Source organism: Petaurus breviceps, unplaced genomic scaffold, assembly GCF_028583685.1.
Source record: "Petaurus breviceps papuanus isolate PSGF00001 unplaced genomic scaffold, PetGlider_PUasm1.0 140, whole genome shotgun sequence".
In the NCBI taxonomy this organism is placed as follows: Eukaryota; Metazoa; Chordata; class Mammalia; order Diprotodontia; family Petauridae; genus Petaurus; species Petaurus breviceps.
In genome coordinates, this window is record NW_027185698.1 from 52,005,503 (window position 1) to 52,025,450 (window position 19,948).

Consider the following 19,948-nt stretch of genomic DNA (forward strand, 5'->3'; position numbering starts at 1 on the left):
AGAAAACTAATGAAACCCCTGAGAACTCATTTATGTATATACAATTTTCTCAATCCCAATAGATTTTGAATGGAATTTTAATGATGTTACCTACATTTGTTGCTAAGCTACCATGAGGGTTATATCCTAGGTGCCACTAAACTCAACATAAATGTGCCAAAAATACAATACAAAAAAAAGTCTTTAGAGTCTCAATTCATGGTTGTTTTATATCAACAGGTACCTTTGCTATTCCTTGCAATTTAACAATAATTTCTATTATTACATAAAAATATTTCCATCTAATTATTGTCTTATATCACATTTCATACAGGCATATCTATTCCTCTTGCAATGTTAACATATGTAGATGTTTGTATGCTTCTGTCTAATTTGCTTATTTCTTTAATCGAATTGTTTCATTTTTATTGGTATCTTCTTTTCTATGTCAGTTTCTAAAGAATATGTCAATACTTCTTCTGCTACCCATAAAGTCATCTCTTGTTTTAAAAAAATTAAAGAGGGATAAAGCTATTTTGAAAAGTTAACCAACATTTGACCCATTCTGACAAAATACTCAATATTCTATACCAACAGACTTCCATATCTAAAATGAAGACAGAGAGATGTATTTTATCAACTTTTCTCCACAATAAAATTTAGTTACTACAATTGGTGTTTAGATCTGAGTTTGTTGCTGTCATTGCTGATATATCCATTTGCAGTTTGGTAGTCATTGTTTTGTTTTGCATCAAGCTCTGTCCATTTGCATAGCTGTAGACAGTACATTTCTGTACTACAGTTTGTTTGATGGGCACTTGCTTTGTTTCTATTTATTTTATATTTTAAAAGCTTTGCCATGAATGTTTTGGTGTGTTTTGGAAATTTTCATCTTTCTATTTTCTGTCCATTTGTTTTTCAAAAATAAGATTTTTCCAGATTTGATTTATTATGTGTTTGGTCCCTTGTGCAATGTGATATGTGAAGTCAATGATTTAGAAGTAACATATGTATATGGAGCTTTATTGTAACATAGCATACTCTTGAGTAAATTTAGATGTGCTACAGGTAATATAATTTGTACTGAAACATAACTACAAATAGGAAGTGTCTGATAGAACATGGTCAGGTAAAGCACATAATCTGTGTATCTTCCTATATGCAAATGTTTTGTCTGTTCTTTTTCCTCTGTCTCAGATTGAAGCTTCAAGGTGAAACAGAAAATTACACACTAAGAATTCTGAAAATTAAATAAAAAGCACTGAACTCATGTAAAGAAGAGAGAACTAGAATTTTAGTGAGTCACTGGTTTAAATCCCACATCTGACCCTTAACTAGGTAAGTAATCATGGAAAAATCATTTACCTTCTGTCAAGTCTTGTTTTCTTTATCTTTAAAATTGAAATAATAGTTTTACAATACCATTTCAAAGAGTTGTTTGACAAGGAATACTTTGTAAAATTTAAAGTATATTGACTTATCGGTCTTATGCCATATGTGAGCCTGGTGGTTTTCCAAAGTGAATGACTGATATTAGTTTAATTCATTCAACCACATTTATTAATCATCTATTATGTGTAAGTCACTAGAGACTGGATATACAAAGAAAAATATAGAACAGTTTCTGTCTTCAAGGAGCTTACTAGGAAGATAAAATACCTTCCTGGATAAGTAAATACAAAATATTTAAGAAGGGAGAGGACAATAAAAGTGGTATGTGAACCCAGAGTAAACAAAGGAGAATAATGTGAAATAAGTAAGAAAGATATACTGGAGACAGATAGTGAAGGACTTTAAATATCAGACTGAGAAGTCTATATATTATATCCGAGAAATAAAAGTGAACTACTAAAGATCACTGATCAGGCTAATGAAGTGGTCAGAACTGTGCTTTGGAAAATTAATTTTGACCACTATATGTGGATAGATTTTGGGGGAGAGAAACTAGAAACTCAGAGTCTAGTTAAGAAGATGTCCAAATAATCCAAGCTAGAGGGAATGAGAGTCTGAGACAGTCATGATAGTGAGAATGCAGATAAGATGGTAGATGTGAGAGATGTTGTGAAAAAAAAAAAAGGAATTAAAAAGATTATAGATGTGAGGCAACAGGAAGAGTAGAGGATGATTCTGAATTTTGAACCTGTATGACTTCAAAGATGATGGTACCCTCAACAGAAAAAAGGAAGCAGGCAGAATAGGTATAATGAGTCTTGCTTTGGGCAAGCTGAGCTTGAGGTGTCTATGGGATATCCATATGGAGATACTGAACAGTCATTTCAATCTGTATGACTAGACCTCAAGAGAAAGATTAGGTCTGGATATATAGATTTGGGAATTGTCTTCATAGAAGGGTAATTGATCCTATGATAGTGAATAAAATCACTGAGAAAAAATATAGAGGGAAAAGAAAAAAAGATTCAGAACAGAGAAACCATGGTCAAAGTAAAATAAAAATAGAACATGGATGGTAATCCAGCAAATGAGACATAAAAGTAAACAGAAACATAGGAGGAGAAAATAAGGTCACAAAATGCCTGGGAGGAGCTGATATGTAGGAAGAGGTGGTGACCAGTAATGAAAACTGCCAAATACTGTCGAGATCAAGAGAGATGAAGACTGAGAAAAGGTTATCAGATTTAGAAATTAAGAGATTATTTATAACATTGAATAGAGAAGTTTTCAGCAGAATATTTGTATGAGAAGCCAGATTAAAAAGAAAGGAGAAGGGTAGGGAGGAAAGGACTTATAGCAGCAAGTATAGACTTCTTTTCTGGAAGATTGACTGTGGAAGGAGGAAAATATATAAGAAGATAGAAGGGATGACAGAGTGATTGAGTCAAGTAAAGGATTTTTAAAGATGAGGAGGTTCTGACAACTAACTTAGTGTTGAACCACCTGGTCCTGTTCAGGGTCCTAATGACAAGTGGACTGATGGCTAGACTTTCAATGGACATGGAGGACTAGACTGCCGATTTTCTACCCCCCTCAGATTCTAAATGACTTCTTGAGTTTTAACATGAGATTTTATTCTTGATAATTAAATGAACTTTATATATATATATATATATACATACATACATACATACATATATATGAACTCTATATTAGAAGTATTTAGTGTTAATAAAAGGAAATTATGAGCACCTGGGGTCACTATTACTGACCTTCAGAAACTCCCCTCTCCATCTGTTCTATATTTCTCCTGTGTCATATTGTCATATTTTCCTCTTTTCTCATATACTTGAGCTATTTTTTCTCTTCCATCCTTTCTAATTCTCCCTTTTTCACTACCTATTATCTGGGCCAGTCTAAGTCACCTATGAACATTAGAAGGTGTTATTGCTGTTACAACCAAAATGTATTGATCTCTGAGAGAAATATTTCCTGTGGCTATTGTATTGTCAGATTAACTGTAAACAATAATAGGTGAACTATTCCACATGTACATAAATATAATATTGTAGGACTTCTTTAATACTTTCATGGATCTGGGATCTCATTGATATGTGTTCTGCCACTACCTCTGCAGACTCCAACCAATCCCTACTTTCTCATCCTGTGAAATCTTTGTCCATATCCTACCATAAATCCTTCATAGAGTGGAGTTGAGGTCTTACTCTTCATCTTTTAATATGTAATGAATAGCAGTACAGATCTTGTGATGTCAATCAGTTACTTAAAGGTGTTTTTGTTATTGCTTCATAAAACAGGTCCACTTCATTTTCCAACCATACATGTCCATGGTAGTATGTTTAACACTTCTCATAGCCATTGTTGGAAGCATGCTGAAGCCTACATACATTTACAGGGCATCTTTTCATTTCTCATTTGCTCATTCAAAAAGTGGTTTCCTCCAAGACAATGACTCATAGTACTTGGAGTTAGAAATACAATGAATCAACTTATAGGTCACCTATTTCAAAATCCCAGCAAATACTGGAATTCCCTTATAGATTCCCAAAGATTTCTAATGAATTCCAGAAAAAGTGGTTATCCAGTTTCTGCCTGAATATTTCCATTGAAAAGGATCTTTCATCTGTGGCAAGACAGTCTAATGTTGGACCATTATAATTGAGTGAACTTCTCTTTGACCCCAGGAGCCAAAATTTAGAGGACACTTACAGCACTTACATTCCTTTAGCAGGACAACACTGAGTTTGACACTTCCTTAGCAAGAATAATTAGTTAAGATATAGCTGATAAGTTTAAAGTTTATTTTAAACCTTTCTTATATTTCCAAAATATAGTAGAAAGGGTATGATTACTAAAATATTTATTCTTACAATTGCTTTTGAAGACATAAGTATTCTATAGTATAATGATGAATTATGAGAAATACTTACTAGACTTGGTTTAAGTCTTAGCTCTGACCTTAACCTTGTTCAAATCATTTCCTCTTCTGTGTTTCTTTCAGTAATCTCCAAGTTTACTTCTAGGGCTGATATTTTGTGACCCAGTGCTGAAGTTTACATGCTAAATGAATAAAACCACACCCACATCTAAATGAGAGCTCCTGAATTGGATTAAATAATACAAAGTAAGCTATTTGACACACTATTCTCAATACATAGTTTCTGCTACATTAAATTTTAAAGTTTTGGATTAACAAAATCAATGCAGCTAGAATAAGAGGAATTGTAGAACTGGAAAGGGGGAACCTTTTTTTTTTTTTAAAAAACTATACATCTCTCATAAACAATTTATATCCAAGAGATCCTGAAATTTAAATAAGGAATTGATAAAAAACATATATCCTCTATGAAGCCTTCTGTGGTCCCTACTTTAGTATTCTCAGAGAACATTATTTATATAAAAAATTCTGATAATCTTATATTTTTATTATAACTATTTCTATGTCTTGTTACCCTTATTAGATATTTAAGTCCTTCAGTAAAAACACTGCATGATATTCATTTTTGTATTTCCCCTCATTCTCCCAAATAGGGCCTTTGGTGTAGTCAATGCTCAGTAACTATTTATTATACATATGTAAATGGATATCTACATTTTAGTCTTATATTCCACCCAAATCTCTTTTTTTGTCTCAATAGGCACCTTTTCTGAGACAGATGTCTTTCAAAAACCATTCTGAGATAGACGTGACAGAATTCATTATTTTGGGGTTAACAGCTGCTCCAACGCTTCGTGCCATTCTCTTTGTAGTATTTCTAGGTGTCTACATTTTCACATTAATTGGTAACCTTAGCATAATCATATTGATCAGAAAATGCTCTCAGCTTCACACTCCAATGTACCTTTTCCTCAGTCACTTGGCTTTTGTAGATATTGGGTACTCCTCATCAGTCACACCTGTCATGCTCATGAATTTTCTTGGGGAAATACCCTCACTCCCTCTAGCAGGATGTGCATTCCAACTGTGTTCTGTAGTCACTTTTGGGACAGCAGAATGCTTTCTGCTGTCTGTAATGGCCTATGATAGGTACATGGCTATCTGTAGTCCCCTTCTCTATTCCACCAAAATGTCCACCAGAGTTTGCACACTATTAGTGATTGCCTCCTATCTAGGTGGTTGTCTGAATGCTTGGGCTTTTACTGGTTGTTTATTGAGTCTGTCTTTCTGTGGACCTAATAAAGTCAATCATTTTTTTTGTGACTACTCACCTCTATTGAAGCTTTCCTGCTCCCATGATTTTCTTGCTGAAATTATTCCTGCTGTCACTTCTGGGTCAATTATTGTGGTCACAGTATTAATCATAGCCATCTCTTATGTATATATTCTCTTTTCTGTCCTGAAAATGCACTCCACTGATGGAAGACACAAAGCCTTCTCCACCTGCACCTCTCATCTCACTGCAGTCACTCTGTTTTATGGGACTATTACATTCATTTATGTGATGCCTAAATCCAGCTACTCAACTGACCAAAACAAAGTAGTTTCCATCTTCTACACTGTAATGATCCCCATGTTGAATCCCTTGATCTACAGCCTGAGAAACAAGGAAGTAAAGGGGGCCATAAGGAAATTAATAAACAGAAAACACTTATTTTATTAAGAAAAATTTGTGATGGTTATTATAGAGTGTTAGTTATAAATGGGTTTGAGGGGGAAAGCATATCATAATTCTTTTTTTTTTTTGCTTTTTGGAGGGCAGTTGGGGTTAAGTGGCTTGCCCAAGGTCACACAGCTAGTTTTTGTGTTAAGTGTCTGAGTCCAGATCCAAACCCAGGACCTCCTGACTCTAGGGCCAGTGCTCTATTCACTGCGCTACCTAGCCACTCCCATATCATAATTCTTATTGACTATTTATTTTACGAATCATAAATTTGAATTGTTGTATGGCCAAACATCACAGAATCCATTATTCAACTCATTTTTTATCATGTGGAAATGTCTTGGTGTTCTAGATATGCCTTTTGATAAACGTTTTAAAAGTACAAACAAAATTTCCCTGTCATCTACTATTGTTGAATGAAAAATTAATTTTGATATAAATATAATAGTAACTTCAATAGTTTATCTTAAAGAGATTGTAGCTATGTTACTGTATCTTTAGGAGGCAATAGAATCTTGGAGTAACAGTTTAATTCTCAGTCTATGAATTATCTGTGAGAACACTGAGTTTAACTGTCATTCTGTAGAGACTGTTAACTAACTGAAGAAAGGACAGAGAAAAGGAACTAAGATAAGTAATTTCCTGAGAGAACTAACTACAATCCTTTTCTTGAGATGAACAGAATTCTCAATAAGAATTTAATTGTTCTAATAATCCATCCCCTCCCTCCACAGAAAACTCCCTGAAACCATTCTTCTTAGGCTTTCCATAAGAGCTCTGAGTCTTGAGTCAGATGACCCTGGTTCAAATCCTGCTTTTGATTATTTCTACTTTTGCAGACTTGAGTAATTCACTTCTGCTCCCTCAGTCTGAGTTTCCTCATCTGTAGAATGAAGGTGTACTAAATGGCCTTTGAGGTCCCTTCTAACTCTAGATTTATGATCTTAGGAGCCCAGTTGTCTTCCTCCTTTCTGCTCTCAACTAACTCCTTACAACCTCCTCCCATTTCCTCTTGTTGATCACACATCTCTCCACCTTTTGATGCTTGGGTTTTGCCTATTCATTCTTCTGCTTACAATAAAAACTGCCATTTCCAATTCTCAAAAAAAAAAAGAATTTAATTGTTATCCTGAGATAAGTGACTAGTGGGATTGTGTTTAAAGAATTGGGAGGGAAGCAGTTGCATAGATGGTTAAAGTGCCTTTGCCTGCGATATTTCTCACAACTGATAAATTATAAATAATTGTTTATGTGTATTTTTATTGTTTGTGACATTGTAACAAATAGTTTGGTCAGTAATCTTGATGTCTATTTAAGATGTGGTGGAAGGGGGAAGATGATATGTGTGTACAACATATATAAATATGTGTGTATATACATATTGCATACATAAGAGCAAAAGCTTTTAAGGAAATGATTTATTTTAAAGTTCTTATTTGGAAATTCTCCTTAAATATCACTTTTAGTAAACTGGAGTGAGGATGCAAGACTAATTAATAGATTGATTGGAGAGACATTTTAATTTTGGGAATTAATAGAGAAATCTCAAAACAGAGGCTTTGAAAGGCCTTAGAGCCCAGCTTGAGAACTCATAAGGAAAACTAACTGGTAGTGATAGAGTCTAAACTATCTGTTTCTCTATATCTATCTAGAAATGTATCTCAAATTCTATTGCATAATTTATGCATTGAAATTATATATTAATAAATTATTGTGGGGAGGGATGTCAGGGATGTGGTGTGGTTGTGAGAAATCACTAATTGGCTTATTTTTGGATGCTCTATGTAGTTCCAGCTTATGTGCTAAGTAACCTTTCTATCCTCAGATCCTCACAATAATAACTCAAGCATACCCAAATGTCTTTGCTTATTCATTTAACTTATGAAAAATTAAGTTAAAACTTTATTTTCTAGATAAAGAGAATTGAAAACAAAGGATGCTATCCAAGAAATCATCAAAATATATTTAAAACATGATTTAAAACAAAGGTTCTCTCTTGAGAACCTTTAAATATTAAAATTAATCTTGATATACATGGGAACACCTGAAAGTTGTTGTTCTTCTATTAGGATTACAATTCAAAAATTCCACATATTGCTGCTTTATTTGTGAAAGAGATAATAGAATAACCATTGATTCAGCAGTATCACTACTAGGTCTGTATCCCAAAGAGATCATAAAAAAGGGAAGAGGACCCACCTATACAGAAATATTCATAGCAGCTCCTCTTATGGTAGCAAAGAATTGGAAAATAAAGGGATGCCCATTAACTGGGGAGTGACTGAATAAGTTGTGGTATATGAATGTAATGGAATACTATTGTTCTATAAGAAATGATGAGCTGGCAGATTTAAAAGAAAATCTGGAAAGACTTACATGAGCTAATGCAAAGTGAAGTGAACAGAGCCAGGAGAACATTGTACACAGTAATAGAAACATTATGTGATGACCAACTATGATAGACTTCTGAGTTTCTCAGCAATAAAATGATCCAAGATGATTTCAAAAGATTCATGATGGAAAATGCTATCCACATCCAGAGAAAGAACCTATGGAATCTGAATGAAGATCAAAACTTTCTATTTTCACTTTTTGGGGTTTTTTTCTTTCTCATAGTTTTCCTCTTTTGTTCTGATTCTTCTTTCACAATGTGACTAATGTGGAAATATGTTTGATATCACTGTACATGTATAGCCTTTATCAGATTACTTGCTGTCTTGGGGAGGGGGTAGAAAAGGGAGGCAGTGAGAAAAATTTGGAACTCAAAATCTTATAAAAATGAATGTTGAAAACTATCCATGCATGTAATTGGAAAAAATACTAGAGAGAGAGAGAGAGAGAGAGCTGAGACAGGGATGAGGTACTTCATTTAAAAAAAAACTGGTTTTCAACTTCCCCCAATAAATAAATCATGAATAAGTAGTTATCAAAGTAAGAAGTCTAAAGTATCAATAAACATGTAAAAAATGTGCTCTGAATCACTAATAATTAGAAAAATGCAAATTGAAGTAATTCTGAGATTTCATATAACACTTATAAAATCAGCAAAGAGAATTAAAAAGGAAAGTGACAACTGTTGAATCTGTGGGAAAACAGACATACTAATATACTTTTGATAGAAATGTAAATTGGTCCACTAGTTTTCAAAAGCAATTTGAAACTATGCCCAACAAGTCACTAAGTTGTGAATTTGACTTTTTGACTCAGAAGTGCCTCTAGGAGGCGCTGAAAAGATCGGGGGAGAGGAACCACATGTACAAAAATATTTGTAGCAATTTTTTTTCGTAGTGGCAAATAGCTGCAAACTAAGAGAATGTCTAAACAAATAGAGATTTCGTAATATAAAGGCATATTCACGACAACGAGGCAGGCAGGTTTCAAAAAAAAACCAGGGAAGACTTGTATGAACTTATGCAGAGTGAAATGAGAAAAACTAGGAGAACAAATTGTACAATTCCAATAATACTGTAAAGAAAAACCAACTTTGAAAGACTTAAGAACTCTGATCAATGCAATGACCAATTATGATTTCAGAGGGCCAATGATGAAACATGGTACCCACCTTCTAATGAAGAGGTAATGGACTCAAGATGCAGAATGAGGCATACATTTTTGGGAAATGGCTAATACGGAAATTTGGGTTTTTTGACTGTACAAACTTATTGCAATGATATTGTTCCATTTTTTTTTAATTGAGGAAAAGGTGGGAGGGAGAAGAGGATTAGAGATATAGCCAACAAATCCGACTCCAAAAAAGGAAGAAAACACAAGGAAGGTCAGAAGGAATCATGGACAAGCAGGACTAGATTTACAGGTTACATGTAAATTTGTTATAAAATTTTTTTAGAGAAAGATCTACATAATAGAGCTTCATAGTTTCATGGACAATCCTCTCCTTTTCTATATCATATGTGGAAATGCTCATTTCACTTTTGCTCTACATCTAGTTCAAAATAAAAAATAAAACTTACATAAAACAACTGAATTCAAAGGAAATAACTATTACTTGGAGAGGAAAGTGTGATAAACTACCAGCGACACCTTTCAAAATTTTCTTATGACCAATGCATGTTCAACTTCATTCAGTGAAAATTTCTGCTAAAATGATGATCAAATATGCAGATTTTCTTCATATGAAAAAAGTTTTCCAGAGTCAATTATGTTAAAATCAAAGGAAGATATGTCTTGATCTTCAAATAAGGAAAATAATTTAAAAAATAAACTACTTGAAGATAGTTGAATTGATTTGGAGTAGTTGTTTTTGCCAGCAAATTGGCAAAATGATAAAATTGCAAGTCAGTTCTGAGAACTTGTAGAAAAATTGTCACACCAAAACATTATTAGTTTAGCTGTACTTAATACAATTGTTTTAGGAAGAAATCTGGAAATAAAGAAATAAAGTGACTACAAAATGTCTATACCCCTTGACCCAGAGATCTCTGTAGTATATCAAATAGACTTTGGTCAATTTGAAAATAAGTATTTTTATTGTTTTTAGGTTACTTGGTTTTCCCCCTGAATTTTTTCTCCTTTTCCTCTCTCCTGGAGTCACCATTTTTATTAATGAAACAAAATGACAAAAAAGAAAAAAAGGAAAAGAATCAGCACAACTTCTCAAAACATTGAAAAAAGCTGACATAGTATGTAATGTTCCACAGCTGTGAATCCCCAGCACTGTAAAGGAATGAGGGATGGTGTCTTTTCATATCTTCTTTGGGGACAAGATCATTCTTTAAAATTTTTTTATGATTCATTTTCAACTATTTTGTGGTTTACATTATTTTAATCATTGCATAATATTTTCTTGACTCTACTTCACTATGCATCATTAATGCATTGGTTCATGTAAGTCTATCTAGTATTCTTTGTATTCATCATATTAATTGTATCTAGCAGCACAGTAATATTCCATTAAATTGATATACTATATTTTTTAATCATTCTCCAATAGATGGGTATCTACTTTGTTTCCTGTTGTTTCTACCACAAAAAAAAAATCCTGCTATAAATATAATTTTATATGGAGCCTTCTTTTTTGTCATTGACCATCTTAAGACACAGTGTAAAGTAAACATTAATGTCCTTTTACAATCTCCCAAAATTATTGAGATGTGTGTCTGTTAGCAAGTAATAACATTGATTCAAAGTTCAGCTTGTCCTATTTTTTCCTTCTCCAGTCACCAACAACTACAATACCTAATTCCGAACATGGTATGGTGATTTTGAAGACTGGTTTATATTGCTTTAGTGACATCTTTAAGGACTCTTTTTGGGTCACAAATTGATATGGAAGGGAAGGGAAAAGAGTAAGCTATGACATGATGCCTACTATGTGGCAGGCACTATGCCAGATATAACACTATTTCAATATATCAAATACCTTTAATTCCATTGGCATAGGCCCTTATCTTCCTAATGTTGACCATAATGCTTCTCCGCCTTATTAAAAGGCTTAATTAGTTTCTGTAGTCAAAATGATTTATAACCTCATGACCAAACTGCTGGAGAAAGGCCTTTCAAATTTGGGGTTGTTCTTGGATAATGGATTCACTATCTTTCCTTGTAGTGATCAAAGTCTTTCCAGCACTATAGGACTCACCAGAGTTTGTGCTCAGTCACCACAGCTTTTGAGAATCCAGTATCCACAAAATAATGAGGAATCAGAATAGGAATTTAATTAACTGAATTCTGATTTTTTTTTTCTGTAGGTGATTGTCTAATATCTCCTCCAGTATCATTAGTACACACTGACAATGATACAAAAAGAAATTACTCTGTGTCAAACATTGTGCTGTGCCCTGAGAGTTACTTTTATTACAAAAAAAAAAAAAGCCCCAGTCCCTGCCCTCAAAGATCTTACATTCTAATCGGTAAAGATAATATGTACATAAAAGTATATACAAAGTAATTACAAGGTAGCCTTGGAAGGAAGACTCTAGCAGTTGGAGAGAGGAAATAGAAGCCTCCTTCAGAAGATGACACCAGAGCTACCTGGACAACCTTAGAAAATTAATCTCCTTTGGGAAGTGGCTGGATGCACCATCTCCTTCTATTAACCTCTAAAGAACTGTCCCTGGTGCTTACAAGGTCAAGAGAGCCACTTTGGATTGCAGTTTTCACTGGCAATCTTTGGTTGAAGGGAATCCTTACCTGACAAAGTGATAACTTTGTAAAATCCAGAAATCAGGGTGAGAAACGGCAAAGTAGAGGTCCTGCCCCTGAATCTAGCTGACTGTCCTGAAGTTTCCTTGGATCTCAATACCTTCAGAGATCTGCTGTGAAACCATCCTCCTAAATGAAAATACATAAAAGCTATGTGGGGGGGGGGGGGTCTAGTGAGATGGTTTTGTCCAGCTTGTCTCAGTGCTAGTGTTTGTTTCTCAAGTGTGGGGTCACAGGTTGGAGTCTTGCTTTGTGTTTTCAGGCCTTGGAGATCCTATTCCTCTCAAGCTTGGAAAATCACTTCCTTCTTCCTGCATTTGAGGAGATCTCTCTAGGATTTTCACACTCAAAACTTTAGGAAAGCCAAAGTATAAGCTCCCTCCGAGTCAGCTTGCTGAAGAGTCAACTACCACAGACAGTCCTCGCTGGCAGGATTGGTTCTATGGGATAGATGGCATTGAGTTGAGTGCAGCTTCATTCCACTGTTCCTAACTAAATTTAAAGTCACTTCGTTAAGCGACAAAGAAATAGATTTGAAATGATCTGTTTCCTTACTTAATCTACAACTTCTTCTCCCCGGAACCTGTCTGGAGAAGCTGAAGTCAGAGTCTTTTAAAGTATTCGCCTCTATAGACCCAGGAGAAATTTGTACACAGTTACAGACACAACCAACGTATGTGTGATGACCAACTTTGATAGACTGGACTCTTCTCAGCAATTCAGTGTTATAAGTCAATCCCAAAAGACTCATGATGGAGAGAGATGTCTACATCCAGAGAAAGAACTACAAAGAACTGAGTTTGAACACAGATTGAAGCAAACTACCGTATCCTTTTCTTTTTCTTGTTTGGTTTTGTTTCCTCTTTCCCATTTTTCATTCCATCTGATACAATTCGTCTTTATAACCTGACTAATGTCTAATGTGAAAATATTTGCAAATCCTATACTTGATTGTATGCAGTCATGGGGGGGGGAAGAGGGAAGGAGAGAAAATTTGAAACTCAAGGAATTGTGGAATTGAATCTTGTAAACTAAAAGTAAACAAACAAATTAATAAAGATCAAAAAAATTTTTAAAAAGTATTCACCTCTAAGGCATAGTTTCCGTAAAAGCCAAAAAAGAGATTCAGACTTAGGATAATTACGTTCCACAAAACAGTCACCCCATCCACTTCCACATTCAAACTCCATTGGGCTCACAATCAAATCTAGAATAAGACTCTTTCTCTTCCCAAAGCTTCATTGGCCATCTGTTATTCACCATATCTCTCTCAATTTCCCTCTTCCTCCCCAATCCTGCCAGTTGTTCCAAGACTACTGAGCCCCCTTCTTTTTTTTTCTAATATCAGAAGTGTTACTGTGACGAATCTATTCCTTTCTACTTAAAGGGTGATATTCCATCGCCAGGAGCCTCCCTGGCATGGAGGTCCTTGTCTTTGAGTCGCTGACACCAAGAAGTTGATTTTTAAAAGTCCTTTCTTGGACTCTTGGAGGTATCTTGGAAATGGCTCAGACCCTTGTGATGGAGAATTCACTTGCGATCCACTCATTGTCTTTTTCTATACAAAATTTCCTAAAATACGGAAGGCTCTGGTTTCTTCGAGAAATGTAATGAGTCAGTAGTTAAAGCAACGGATTGTCAGGTGAGACTAAGAGCAGAGATCCTGAACTTCTGACCAAAAGAAATCTCTTGGTCTTCAATGATCCCTTCTTGTAAATCGTCCTCTTGAATCTGCGCGGAAATTTCTCAACTGTTTCCTTTCCTTCAAACTCCTGTAGGCACAAAAACAAATGCAGCATCTGCCTGTTGTGTCTATCGTCTTCAGTTATAGGTAGCAAGTACTGAATAGGAAAACAAAGTTCATCTCATTTCAATTCAATTTAGTTCGATTCAGCAAACATTAATAGACACCTTCACTGTCTGGGGATAGAAAGAAAAAAAAAAAACGAAAAACAATTCCTACTCTTATGAGGCCTACTTCTATAGGAAAATGTTTTTTGGAGAGCTGAAAATGCCTACGACTCATTAGGTCTAATGGTAGCTCTGGTCAACATTATTCAATTCTAAACAAATCCTTGATTATTTTTCTTTCAAGGGATTTTGGAAAAGGGTTTGTATGGGAAAGAGAGAGCTCTAATAGTTTGTGGTTTTCTTGCTGGCTAGTTTCCTTAATCTGCTGGGCTCATTGTTCTTGTTTTGTCTGGAGGATTTGAAACTACTTCCCAGATTTCGCGATTTTTCATTTGAAAAGGCAAGGATCTTCAGGGACTATTGAACCAATTGCCCCCATTCTCGAGATATCTAAAGGACCTGCAATTTACTAGACTAGTTTTTTACAGACCAAACCACAAAGTAAAAAGCTCTGCAGGAGGCAGAGTCAACAATTAGGACGAGGCAGCTTCAATTTTGTTGCGTCAGAACCCTAGGGTGGGTCTTATTTTCTTTCTGCTGGAGTCATGCCCGCGGAGATGCCCCCTTTCACCTCCATTCATTTTCTCTTCCCCAGTCTCACCTTTGGAGCGGTAATTTAATTACCTGGAATGCTTAATTCTAAGAATTAAAAAAATGTCTACCCTATCTTCATGCATTTTCGGCGCCTTAGGAAATCAACTGGTCGCTAAGAGCCAGAGCCTGTCCCAAACTCAAACAAGTATTTAATCTTTGGAGGGAAAAGCACTGGGAAAAGAACACTTGCAAGTCAATTTGGGGCTTTATCCCTAATAGATCCATCCCAGTTGCCGGCAAATGAATGCTGGAAAGAGAGGCCTCTATCTGCCCTAGCTATGCTCACTTCTAGGTCTGTCCGCTGTCCATGCTTTCTCCCTTAGCTTTACTCCTTCTGTCCCTTCCTTGTTCCTTAATTCATTGGCCTCCCACCCTTGGTAATTTTCCTCCGACGTCGGATTCAAAGGGGGGAAACCAACAACTGGCTTTGAAAGCCTAAGTTCTTTTATGAAACCTACTATATCGCCTCAGGAAGGGGGTAGAATACCAGTCCTGGAGTCAGGAGTCAGGGAGACGAGTTCAAATCCGACCTCAGACATTTACTAGTTGTACCACCCTGGGCAAATTACTTAATTTTGTTTACCTCCGTTTCCTCATCTGTAAAATGAAATGGAGAAGAAAATGTCAAACCATTCCAGTATCTTTGCCAGGAAAACTCCAGATGGGGTCACGGAGTGTCGAACAAGACCTAAAGGACTGAAAAACATCTCCTCGCTCTCAGCTGGTTAATGGGAGATTAGTTTAGGAGATAGAGAAGACGGTTAACACGAAAGAGGTAGGGGAAATGATGTCTACGTCCTCCGCTCTTTCTTGTCTTCTGCATCCTCCTTTCTATGTACCCAAAAGAAATCAAATCCAGCAGCTCTCCCTCCTCTGGCTACCACTTCCCTGCTCTTTCATACCCATCCACGTCAACCAAATCGCTCCCACATCCCTATGCCATTCTAACCTCTCCCTCTTTTGTCCCCTATGATGTTTACATTCAGTTGGCATTTCGATCATTCTCTAAATTTTAGTCTCCCCTTCCAGCTTAAAAACATTTCTAGATTCCCTTCATTCTTTAAAAACTTTCACTTAATCCTACTACATCCTCATACTGCAGTCCTTCCCTTTCACATCCTAGAAAAAGGCAATGTGTTCTCCTTGTCTCCCCTTTTTCATTTCTAACTTATTTCTCCAACCTTTGAAAAATGACCTCAGACCTCATCAATCATCTGAAACTGTTCTATGCAACGGTACCAATGAACTCTTACTTCCAAATCCTATTTCCCCCCTCAGTCCTCACCTGAGGACCCAGTTCACAAAAGGGTAACACTGAGTTTACCCTTTGCCTGAAGCAGAAACCTTATGAATATGCTTGGAAATGGTATAGAGGCAGTTGGTCTTGTGTGTGCCTGAAATGAGGCCAGGACTGAAGATGAAAATATTTGGGAGTCAACAGCAGTAGTTGACTCCATGGAATGACATTTCCGAGAGAAAGCATCCAGAAGAGAGCCTAGAGGCAGAGCCCCAAAAGTCCCTGGATTACCATGTTGAAAGTTGTTGTTTTTAAACAACCTTTCGAGGTAGGTACAACAATTATCCTTTGTCCCCTTTTTACAGAAACTGAGGTTCGGCTAAGTGACTTGTTCACCATCCTACAGATAGTAAGGGCTGAGATTCAAACCCATGTTTCCTAGCTCTCAGTCTGGTATCTTTCCCCTCGGATCTGAGCCCAACCTTTTTAGTGGTCTCATGGACCCAGTTAGGTTCCAGCATCCCCAGAGCCTCCTCTGAAGATGATTGATAGATTACCTTTTCTCTTCGGGTTTCTAAATTCACTATACTTACTTTACTCTTGCATTCCTTCTACTGTGTTCTGTTTTGGGGCATGGGAGATGCCTTTAGTTTACGAGTTCTTAACCTTTTTTGTGTGTCGTTGTAATGTAATGCCAAAAGAAAGGCAACTTCCCAAGGTTCAGAATACCAGCATAGGTGCTCTCCATTTTATTCAGTAACAAACCCAGAACAGAGAAGATCAAAACATGACATCATTCAAAATACAGCATTTACTAAGTGTGATTAAATAATCTACAAGGACTACCCCACCCCAGGACCTTCCAATCATTCAATCAATTACAAAGTCCCTGTTCTAAATACTTCTCCACCCCTAGGCTATACCTTCATTTGGTCCACCACAAAACCCCTCTTCTCAAATGGAGATTAGTTTCCAAACATAGGTAAAGTACCTTCATTTGTCAATCACAGAGCACAATAAGGTCAAAAGTTCCCCACCCCTGGATCACAATTGAATCTACCCCAGAGTTACATCAAGTTTAAACACAGCACTTAATACCCAAATGGAGGTCTTTTCTTCATCTTGACAAGAGGCAAGTTCTCAGCAATCTTAGTTCCTGGGGAGACAAAGCTTAGCAAGGCCATAAGATACATTTCCAGTCCCTTCATGAATTTATCCTCTGTCTGTAGAACAGTCCTAGAACCCCTGAACACATTAGCAAAGCCCTCTCCCAGGATTTCTGTAAACATACAACAAGAAAATCCTTCTTCAGGGCTTCTGAACCAACAGAAAGGCTCCCAGACCCCTGCAACAACAGCACTGTCCTTCACCAGTGGACAGTATTCATTCTGTCTGCAGGACAGTCTCCAGACCCCTGCAACAACAGCACTGTCCCTCACCAGTGGACAGTATTCACTCTCTGTCTGCAGGACAGTCTCAGGGCTTCTTAGCGAACAGCCAGGTTCCAGGACTTCTTCAACAAAAGGACTGTCTTTCACCAGTGGACAAATCTGGCAAAACAACATCAAAACAGACAGACAAAGTACCAGCAAAACAGCCATGTCTCCTCAGTCCTTGGCAGCTCAGGGGGCAGGTCTCAAAAGTCCAGGGCAATTCAAAGGGGCCACCAGCAATTCTCTTAGTCTCTCTCTCTCTCCACGAGGTGCTGCTTCCAAAAAGATCTTCCCCCTCTCTCTTATCTCTCCAAATCTACGTCACCAGCTCCTCCCAGCTCAGGACTTTTCTTTTCACATCAACAAGCCCATCCCACAGGTGGGATTAACAAACTCTGGGTTTTAACACAATCAATTTGAAAACCAAGCCAATCTTGTTGGGAATCTTTAATTGCCATTACTATCACAGTCGTGGAGCCCTTTGGGGGTCTAAAGAGAAGAAGAAAGAAAGAAGGAAAGGAAAGGAGGGAGGGAGGGAGGAAGAAATGTTTTTCTTCTGTCTAGTTAGCATGGACTCCTGATAGAATAGCAAGACGTATGTGCCTAGGTACTTAGACAAACTCAAGTCCAAAGAAGATGTCAAAGAAAAAAGTCTGCCTACCCAAGAACCCAAGATAATCGAGGCTAAGGACAAGAAATCTTTTTATCTCGGTTTGTTTGGTTTTTTTCCAAATCAGGAAAAAAAAAAAAAAAACACACCCAGCCACTATCAGGCAACGAGCTCGTTCCAGTGGATAGGGAGCACCCTGAATCTAATTGTGCCCACGCTCCGGGAGCTTAGCTGCCGGAGGGAATGAAAGAAGAGGCAAGGAAATGAGGTTGGTACTTTTCCTTTATTTCTGGTTGGAAGAAAAGTGAATCCTAGAGGATCTGTGTAACTTGATTTGGGAATTCCGGAGTTCCAGACCAGAAAACTCAACCTTTGGTTCATTTTGTATTTCTGCTTTGAGTTTGAGCTTGTTGGAAGTTGTGGACCTTAGAAGAATGTAGGCAACCTATGACAGCTTTAAAAAAAATAATCTTCAATTAGGTATGTTCTAAAATAGTAACCTTATACATGTAGTCTCTGTGGCGCAATCGGTTAGCGCGTTCGGCTGTTAACCGAAAGGTTGGTGGTTCGAGCCCACCCAGGGACGACTGTTTTAAGTTTCCTGTAGTCGAGAATGCTTTCCGTATCCTCCCTCGCCCAAACACATAAATTCCTAGGTTCCTCGCGATCATTACAGGAAATCTGTAAGTCCTAAATTCAGAGTTCCTGTCCTTCTACACTTCACCCCTAATATGCACCCCCCCCATGTGAATTGTTACCTAAACATCTTCTCCTCATCGCAAACTTTCCGCTTCTTAATTGTTGAGTGAGAGCGATAATATACATTTTCCTACCCAGTCTTCTGAATGATATCACAAATCTTTTGAGGGGAATATAATCCCGGATAACTGCCCCTGCCCTCACCCTCGCCTCGGGAAGATTTCAATTTGCCGCATCTACAATGTATTTGCTTTGGTTTTAAGAAGATGGAGATAGGCGATGGTCTGTGAAGTCCGGATCATTGTCTTTCCGAGCCCCTAAGACGCGGAAGTGCACGAGACCTAAAGGTGGCATTCCGTCACAGTCCGTAGCCCAGGGCTGATGGCTAAATTAGCAGCAGCTTGGAGTAATTCGCCACCTCCTCTGCGTTCCACAGCCTTTGAATGAGGGGTGAACTGGGCTTTACTCCTGTCTGTTCATTCCAGAAGCCCCTTCCTTCAGTGTTTTAAAAGGGTATTATCATCCATTCCAATTCCGATGCTCTTTTAAATTCTTGGTAAAAGTTTTTTCTTTTAAAACACAACTACATGGTTTCACTGAGGATCGAACTCAGGACCTTCTGCGTGTAAAGCAGACGTGATAACCACTACACTATGAAACCACTAGGCAGAGGGAGTTTCCAAACAGTAATATTTCTAATCGAGGTAGCTAGAATTAGCGGAATTATCGTGAAATGTGAAATGTCTTTGAAAGGAATAATCGACTAATTTACTCCAATCCCCCCATTCCCTCCCCCATGTTTATGTACTCCTAACACGTACCAATTATGAAAAACTGCATATTCTTTTTCTCCTTTTAAAATAAGTGCATTTATTCCTTTTACATATGCTTCTCAGAGCATAACCAATCAACGCCAGGAACTCTCTTTGTCACTCAGTAGATAGACATGTATTAAGCATCTAATCTATTGTGTCCTGGCCACTGTCCTAAGTTCTGCCTATGAATAAAGGCAAATGATAGTTTACTTTGTCCAGCCCTCAAGGAGCTCACAACCCATGGAGGAGGTCAACACGTAAAAAGAAGTGGGGGGGGGGGGAGGAAGGAGAGGGTATTCAGTAGAAGACTGATGAAAAACCAGAGGAGTGCAGTGAGTGAGATATGAGATGGCTATCCTAGGTGTCTTTTTTTAACTGGAGGATCTAGGAGGAGTTCTCCACTGTCTGTCCATCCTCTACACCCTCCAACAACAACAAATAACAGCATTTATATAGTATCTACTATTTATATAGTACAATCAGGTGTTAAGTAC

The 19,948-nt window shown here is 37.1% G+C and overlaps 1 protein-coding gene and 2 non-coding genes across 3 annotated transcripts; 2 read left to right on the forward strand and 1 right to left on the reverse strand.

The window, feature by feature from the left end:
- Positions 1 to 5,048: 5,048 nt before the first annotated feature.
- On the forward strand, positions 5,049 to 6,063 carry LOC138151008 (olfactory receptor 5P3-like). Its single transcript, XM_069074433.1, has one exon. It carries the CDS (start codon positions 5,049 to 5,051, stop codon positions 5,991 to 5,993), a length of 945 nt encoding a protein of 314 aa, XP_068930534.1. The 3' UTR covers positions 5,994 to 6,063.
- A 12,389-nt stretch (positions 6,064 to 18,452) lies between these two features.
- TRNAN-GUU (transfer RNA asparagine (anticodon GUU)) lies at positions 18,453 to 18,526 on the forward strand. The gene has a single exon. It is a non-coding gene; the product is annotated as a tRNA-Asn (tRNA).
- A 701-nt stretch (positions 18,527 to 19,227) lies between these two features.
- On the reverse strand, positions 19,228 to 19,300 carry TRNAV-UAC (transfer RNA valine (anticodon UAC)). Its single transcript has one exon. It is a non-coding gene; the product is annotated as a tRNA-Val (tRNA).
- Between the last annotated feature and the right edge of the window lie 648 nt (positions 19,301 to 19,948).

Bases quoted from the DNA above. Each gene is read 5' to 3' on its own strand.
- LOC138151008 (XM_069074433.1), top strand. From the start codon at position 5,049: ATGTCTTTCAAAAACCATTCTGAGATAGACGTGACAGAATTCATTATT.